The sequence below is a fragment of the Orbicella faveolata genome, unplaced genomic scaffold (assembly GCF_042242905.1).
Source record: "Orbicella faveolata isolate gen_17 unplaced genomic scaffold, um_ofav_v1 contig_36, whole genome shotgun sequence".
Taxonomy (NCBI): Eukaryota; Metazoa; Cnidaria; class Anthozoa; order Scleractinia; family Merulinidae; genus Orbicella; species Orbicella faveolata.
The window spans coordinates 13,527,501-13,534,847 of NW_028301565.1; the positions used below are offsets into that span (position 1 = coordinate 13,527,501).

General features: G+C 38.2%; 2 protein-coding genes across 3 annotated transcripts in view; both read right to left on the minus strand.

The window, feature by feature from the left end:
• The window catches only part of LOC110064292 (uncharacterized), a 13,657-nt gene extending 9,847 nt beyond the window's left edge, over window positions 1-3,810 (minus strand). The window contains exon 1 of one of the 2 annotated variants that reach the window (XM_020771329.2): window positions 3,425-3,810. The gene's annotated coding sequence lies outside the window, so the exon portion shown is untranslated. Of the gene's footprint in view, window positions 2,527-3,424 lie in introns of those variants that run through there. The other variant, XM_020771330.2, reaches the window with a different exon arrangement.
• A 2,070-nt stretch (window positions 3,811-5,880) lies between these two features.
• LOC110064186 (DNA-binding protein D-ETS-3-like) lies at window positions 5,881-7,347 on the minus strand. Its single transcript, XM_089274557.1, has 2 exons — window positions 7,257-7,347; window positions 5,881-6,503 (listed from the first exon to the last, which is right to left on the minus strand). Exons 1-2 carry the CDS (start codon window positions 7,345-7,347, stop codon window positions 5,881-5,883), a joined length of 714 nt encoding a protein of 237 aa, XP_089130683.1.

A 7,347-nucleotide genomic window follows, 5' to 3' on the forward strand; every position in this document is an offset into this window, starting at 1 on the left:
AACGTTTGTCTACTCAAAAGTTACTCATAGAGCAAAATAATTTAGAAATGCAGTTTTCAGACGCGCACAAAACCTGGTTATAAACTCCCTTCTCCCCAGTGTAATGTTATGTTCCATGACTATGCAGATTTAAGTGATTATTTTCCCAGAAAGGACGCCACTCAGTAAGTACGTTTTTCCTTGTCACGTTCAGTGGTAATCATCAGTTACGCGGATTACTTCCCGGTAAAGGTAGAGGAGGTCAGAGACTGGTGAGAGACTAAGCAACTGCGGAAGTCATTGATTTGTCACGTTCAGCTCAGAAAATCATGATCTTTGGCCAACGATGAAGACGTCAACGGAACATAATAAGTAGTTGCTCCGGGGGTCCTCCGGCCAAACTGTCAATGTTTTTTCAAACGTCATGTCACATCCACGACATGGCAAAATTTTCGTTTGTTCGTTTTGGGGGGATTTTTTGAGTATCCGGTTCCAGGCGTCCGTATAGTTGGAGAGTAGTACGAAGGGCGCGAGACAGATTAGAAAAGGAGTGTAGTGAGGGAGGGCGCTTCTCGACCCCTCGCCATATTTTTTCTCTCGTCGCTTTTCGCGATGCTAACAACCAAAAATAATTAAATTAGCGAATGTCTGAAGAAAACGCTTTTAAGGTATCAGTATAACCCATTTGACCATCCGCGCGCGGTCCGCTCTAGCGTTCGTGGCTTTAACAAAAACCCATATAAACCGTATATTTACTGAAAGCTTAATAACTACAGATTATGACCTGACCTGTTTAAAACGGTAAAAATTTACCGTGTTTCGAAAATGTGAATATATTTACAAAGCTTCACGAACCCATAAATCAAGGTATACGCCCGCTAAATTTAGGTCGGAGAAAACGATTAACATGGCATCCGTTTCTTCACACATTGACCTCAAAAACCGTGTCTCAGATTTTTGGCACATGCGTTTGTTATTATTTTACAAGAGGATAAAGTTAGAAAAAGGAAAAAAATAGGACTGCCCGCGAAAAAAAGGCATAACTTTTTAATGAAAAGAGTAATCAGAATTCGCAGACACGGTTTTGTCGGCGTTCGTTCTGACAACATTCTCTCCGAATTTCAGCCAATTTGGTCCAGGGGCTGCCGACCTGGAACTCGAAATGCACGTACAACTCGCCTATTTTTTACTTTCGAGAAACAGAGAAAAAATAAAATTCGGCGGCATCCAAGTGTTATGAGATTATCACACCAAGGGAGACACCGCAGAGGAATCAACTTTCTGTATAACAATAGGACTGTGACAGTTAACATGGAACAGGTACAAATTTCCGCGACGGCGCGCGGTAAATTATTCACCAGTGAATAAACCGCTTTTTCATGTGTGAAGTCAGAATTCCAAAGTTAGTAAACGTGAAATTATCTTTTGATTTACTATATTAGCGTTCGAAATTTTACGTATCGGTTGACTAATCTTCAAAATTATGACCATGTCACCGTTAACATGCCGAATGCCCGTAGAAGGTTCCCGAGAGAATGCAAGCGCACAAAGGGAAACGCTGGAGAGGACGCCGTAAACGGGACTACATCGACTGATGTTGATGCAAAGGCAAAGATACTGGAAGAAATGACAATAGCTGGATAAGAAAAAAAAAATGTTGCACTGCTGATTCTAATTTTGTACAATCGATCTGTCTTTCAATTTCGTCCACTTCTCTTCGTCAATCTCCTCTGCTTCGACAGTTTCTTGCAACAGTATTTTAGCGCGGCTTGCGCTCATTTCGGCTTTCTCGCTGGCTTCGTGATCGCGATCGTTGTCGCGTTCATCCAGCAATTTTTCTTGATTGTAAAACGAACCCTTTGCCGCTTTCCGCTAATTTAGCGGCCCACTCTTTGTTGAAAGTGTTTTTCGCCTTCTTTGGCCTTCCTTTAGCCGATGAAAACGGGCAAGATCGCTCTGTCTTCTTCGAAGACATCCGGCACTGATTATGGCGCGCGAATCGCGTGTCAACTCAGCATGATCTTGATGTCATGTGACTTCTTGCCTCGATAATTAATTCATTTAACAGAACTTGTCAACTCTCAATTAAGTAATGAATATGCAACACAATCTTTCTCGCGCAACAACTAGCGGCAGATATAAGATTTTTTCGTGGAGTTTTTTTTATCTAAAAGATTACTTTGAGATTTATCCAACCGCTTAAAAAAGTAAAATTATGCAAAATTGCAAATTTTCCCCTTACTGATACCTTAATTCACGTCGGCAGCAATTCTTGTTATCAGAAGAATCAGCAAAGGAAAAAAAGGCCCTTTCCAGAGAATAATTAGCAAAATGGAAAAGCCAAAATGGAAAACCAAAACAAAATATGTTTATTGCACAAACTGATGGTCACTCATCAGAGCATAACGTATCCTTTTTGAAAGTTGTATACAAATCTTAAAATTAATAACAGCAATATTACTGTTGCCGTTTCGTTATCAGTGAACTTATAATCAAAACGGAAAATGGTTGACTTGATGAAGCGAGTAAGTTTTTAAGCGTATGACGGAAAGTTGTAACATGTATTGGAAATGACGTTAACCCACTCAGGAAAAAGAACAAAAAATTTTTTTGAGTGAGGTACAAGCAAAATCAAGACCATTATACCTTCAAGAAATAAATAGACGTACGTACATGGAATATTAAGGATGCTTTATGCAAAACGAGAGGAGAAATGCGAAAAAAAAGCAATAAAATAAGGGGAAGAAAAGGAAAGTAAACAAACTCTTGCTTACCAGGATTTGTCGTTTGTTAGGCATTGTTAAATCTGAACGATGGTAATTTTGTTACTAAACCAAGTCTTTATCTTGTATCAATCTAGTATTATTTCATCAGACGGAAAGCTGAGGTAAACCCATCAGTACAACTGGATTTAGTTTTTTTTTTCTTTGAATGGATGACCTTTAATGTCCACAGTACTTTACTGACAGAGGAAAGTTTGCCATGTATTGAGTGGATTTAATGCCACACTTGAGCCAATTTATCAGCCCCCAAACATATCAGGAACATGATAAATGAACGTGAAGAGTTCCATGAAATATTCAAATGCTCAACTCAAGAAGATGACAATGCATCGGCGCAATTAATTGAAATGGTCATGATATCGATGTTCATGAAGTTTTTGTCAAATGGTCAGAGCTAGTATAGTTTTCTCTCTTACGAGGTAAACATTGCTAAGTTTTATTGAATTCATCGTAGACTCTCACTCGAGCTGAAAAAAACAAAACAAAACAAACAGATCTCGCCCCTAGCTCGTAATTGAGCAGCTTTGTAAATCGTATTTTCTCAGTTTTTGACATAATTAACATTTGATTTGATTTCGTCACTGAACATTTCCTTCCACCTTGGTCAAAAAGACATTAAAAAAGGATACAATACAGATTATAAACTGTGTAAGCGTACTTACCTTCAGCTCTCTCGTCCAATGAATTACTCAGTAAAGAATGTATAAAAACAGAGAGTGATACAAGTACAACGGAGGAGGATTTTAAAATTTGGAGGTACACTATAATTCGTCCGGCCAAACCAACCTTCTGCAGGTACAATGAAAATTTTACCTTCGAAGTGGTGTTTATGTAGTGGTCATGGTATTTGCATAATACAGGAAACACGTAAAACAACTACCCTGGGAGGCAATGATTCCCTTCTCTTTCTGCTCAATGAGAGACGTGAGGGAATACACTCGATCGTTTGACCCTGACAACCAGGAACGAATGAATTAAAACACGTTTTAATTAATTTGTTTATAATTTGCACGTGACAAAAAGGATTCAAAGTGCTACTTGTTTGAGAGACAGCCAACAATATCCGCTGCCCTGTGATTGGCTAAAAACACTGCATGTACCAACATGGGTTGGCAATTTGGTTTAATTCGTCCTTTTCGTTGTCGCACAGTATCCCAGAATTTTATGAAATTTCTGAAGTTTCTCTAACAAATAAACGGTACAAAAGTTGGAATTCAAGCATTTACCACAATGGAACCGAAAATAGGTGAACTAAAAATTTGATCACGTGCAAACGTTTCGCAGGACAAAGCATGATAAATCTGACATGCTGACATAGCTCGCGCATCCACAACAGAAAATCGTGCGGTCGAGCAGAGGTTCTCCGCGCTCATAAACGAGTAGAAATAGAAGGGAATCTCTGTCTCGCATGGTACAAACAAACTTAACTGACAGGGTGTAAATTAGAAATAAGTTAAAATAAACAGATGAAATAGAGATACGATAAAGAATAAACAATAAAGGGAAATTAAAATTTCCCTTTATTGTTTATTCTTTATCGTATCTCTATTTCATCTGTTTATTTTAACTTATTTTTAATTTACATCCTGTCAGTTAAGTTTGTTTTTATTTTTCTCCGCGGAGGTTAAGATCATCAGAATTAATTGTTCTCCTTTTTACAATTATTGAAAAAGCTTTCCTCACCAAACGGATTGGGATTAGTGTATTGCATGTCGTTGGTATTATGGTTGGGAGAGGAGAGGACATGTTCAGCAACTGTAAGTAGGTTTCGATTTGGGGTTAGGGTTGTCTATAGTATTACAAAATATTGAATCACGTAGACGAGGTTTTTAGTGTCACAGGTCGAGTGAGATTTAATAAGGCGCGTATCCCAGGTGCAAAGAAGGTATAGATACTTAGTCCATCATAAATGTGGGGACAAGTGGCTTGTGGTTAATTTCAATTTACTTTGTCAATGAAGTTAGTTTTCGACAAATTATTACGCAAATACCGGGATCACTACATAAACATCCCTTCCTCCCTACCGTTACCGATTGAGGAAAAAAAGTCGCCCCTTTTTTCGGTGCATAGTATGAAAAATTCACTGACAATTGACAAACCTTTGAAGTTGATCGTCAAACAACAATTAAATGAATTAAAGGTCAGCAAAAGTACATTCGTTTGAGAAACTCTGTCATTTGCTTTATTTATTTTTTTCACACCACTGCTTACATTTCATGAACAAAATATTGCTGAAAATACGTTAACTTCACGAAATTACTCGATACATAATACAGTACAGAAATGACAATAATGTATCGTGGTTACATAAGATTGAAAAGATCGTTATATACATGTGTAACAATTCTTCAATGGAAGAATTTAAGTGCACGAATGCTAAACCTCGTTTGGTACAACGTCTTCAAAACATCTTCGAAACGCATAATTTTGAAAATTTGCTAAAAATTCAGGTTTAAATTACATGCGGATCTGACAACGCCAAATAACTGCTAAAAGACGATATTAAAATAATATGCGATTAATGCAGCTTGTCAACCTAGGAAAACCATTAAGATATGAGGCAGTTTAAAAATGTGACAGAGGCGATCTTACAAACAAAGCGTTCGTTGAACGGGAAGTACAAATTCCGTGAAAGCGTTGTCATCGTCTGAAGAAATAATTGGTTCGCGATAGCCTCGGTTTCTGAAACTTTGTTGTCTGAACCAAGTCACTAACCTTACTTTTGTCCACCAAAAGGTGCAATTATTATTACGGATTATCGCACAAACACTGTATTCGTTCTCTGATTGAACTAGACTCGAGTTCTGCTGATCTCTCAAGCCCCTTTCCGAATGCGTAAGGGAGTGGGGGTATCCCACATCAAACTGAACAACCGAGCCTTCCGTTTTGCACCTCCTTACTTTACTATCAGACAGAATTGCAGGAGTGTGGAAAGAGTTAGCTGAGGTTTAACAAAATCAATTAGAGTGAATATTAAGTGATTAACTCACACTGTAAAGAGAGTTTATAATCATCATATCGGTCTGTCTTATAATGACCCTAACACAAAAGCTCAGATTGTCAGTCACGTTGGCATATTGAACAAATGAAAAACCTTAAAATGGGGGTTTATACCTGTTCAGCAGTAGTGAAAATAACGTGGATTTGGATAGGAGGGTGAATGCAGCAGGCTTTGGCTTTCATGTGTAATCATGCGTACCACCACAGGGGAACGTACGGAATACAGTGTTTCCGCCACTGCCGCGTTTGCGGTGTTTGGATGCTGAAGGGAGTGAAAAGAAGCGGGAATCTCGTAGTTGTCATTACCAATGAACTCCCTTGTGCCAGGAAAATGGAACTCGGAGTTTGCATTCTGAAAGTGATTGGCAACAGTGGCGGGAATCTCGTAGCTGTTTCTGTTACCACTGGGCTCTGTTGTGGCCGGAAATATCACGCTGCTGTGATAACCGTACTGCTTCTCGAGTTCTGGGAAGTTGAACTTGTACACGCAGTTCCGTCCGGGAATTTTGCACACAACCTTCTTGTGGTAGTAGTAACGTAAAGCTCGGCTAAACTTCTGGTAAGTCATGTTTGTTCGACCATTCCTCTCACCCCACAGATAAGCCACTTGGTCAGGTCGTTTGATCGCGAACTGGCCATTTGTTCCTTCCCATGAAATGACTGAAGAGTATCGCGGCTCCGACAGAATGTCCAGAATAAACTCGAACAGCTTAGTTGTTTTGGGGACTTTGCTGAATAAAACTGCAAAGATTAGTAAAACTATAATGAGTATCAGTGATTAATAATAATTTATTATAATAATAATTTATTTCTAGCGCATTACATTAATGAAATAAGCAGATGATTCGCTATTCTGAAATAAAAATCTGCTGCGAATAGTCCTAACACATTGACGCAAAAATGTTTTTCCAAAGCTGGTTTACGTGAATTTCATTCATAAATCAAAGATCAAAGCTTTCACAAAATTGTTCACCCTTCATTTTCATCAGAGTAAAAACATCATGTTAACTCTTGAAAAAAGTATGTACGTAGAAAAATTACTATCAAAAATATATCGAGAAGAGTGAATTATTAACTATTGTTTTAATATATATATCTTATTAGGTGTTTTGGTGTGTAATATCGCTGTATATTTTTACGAGTTGTGCAAACAACGAGTAAAAATATACAGCGATACTACAGGCCAAAACATCTAATCAGAGATTTATTATCCAACAGCTGTAGTCAATAAACTTATCAATGAAAGAGGGTGAGTGTGACAGTTTTGCGTGCGCGCGCCGACCTGTACGGCAAACAGGTTTTCTACTGTACAAATACGCCAAACAGGTTTTCTACTGTACAATATCGCTGTATATTTGTACTGTTATTTGGGCAGTATTCCCTGCAGTTGGATAATAAATTACATTTTGGCAACCACGATTTTCATTCACATATTGGTGCATTAAAATGTAAAGTGCATGAACTCTCACAGGGCCTACATAAAGAATAACTTACATGTACTGCCATTTTCGTTACAAAAATCCTCGTTTCGAAGGAAAGAGTGATCAAATCCCCCTTCCGATTTTACAGCTCTTATACAAGTCAT

What these genes read in the sequence shown, in the direction of transcription:
- LOC110064186 (XM_089274557.1), bottom strand. Translation starts at nt 7,347, where the DNA reads ATGACTTGTATAAGAGCTGTAAAATCGGAAGGGGGATTTGATCACTCT. An exon ending in TAACGAAAATGGCAGTACAT is followed by an intron (nt 6,504 to 7,256) that starts GTAAGTTATTCT and finishes TAATCTTTGCAG; the next exon opens with TTTTATTCAGCAAAGTCCCC.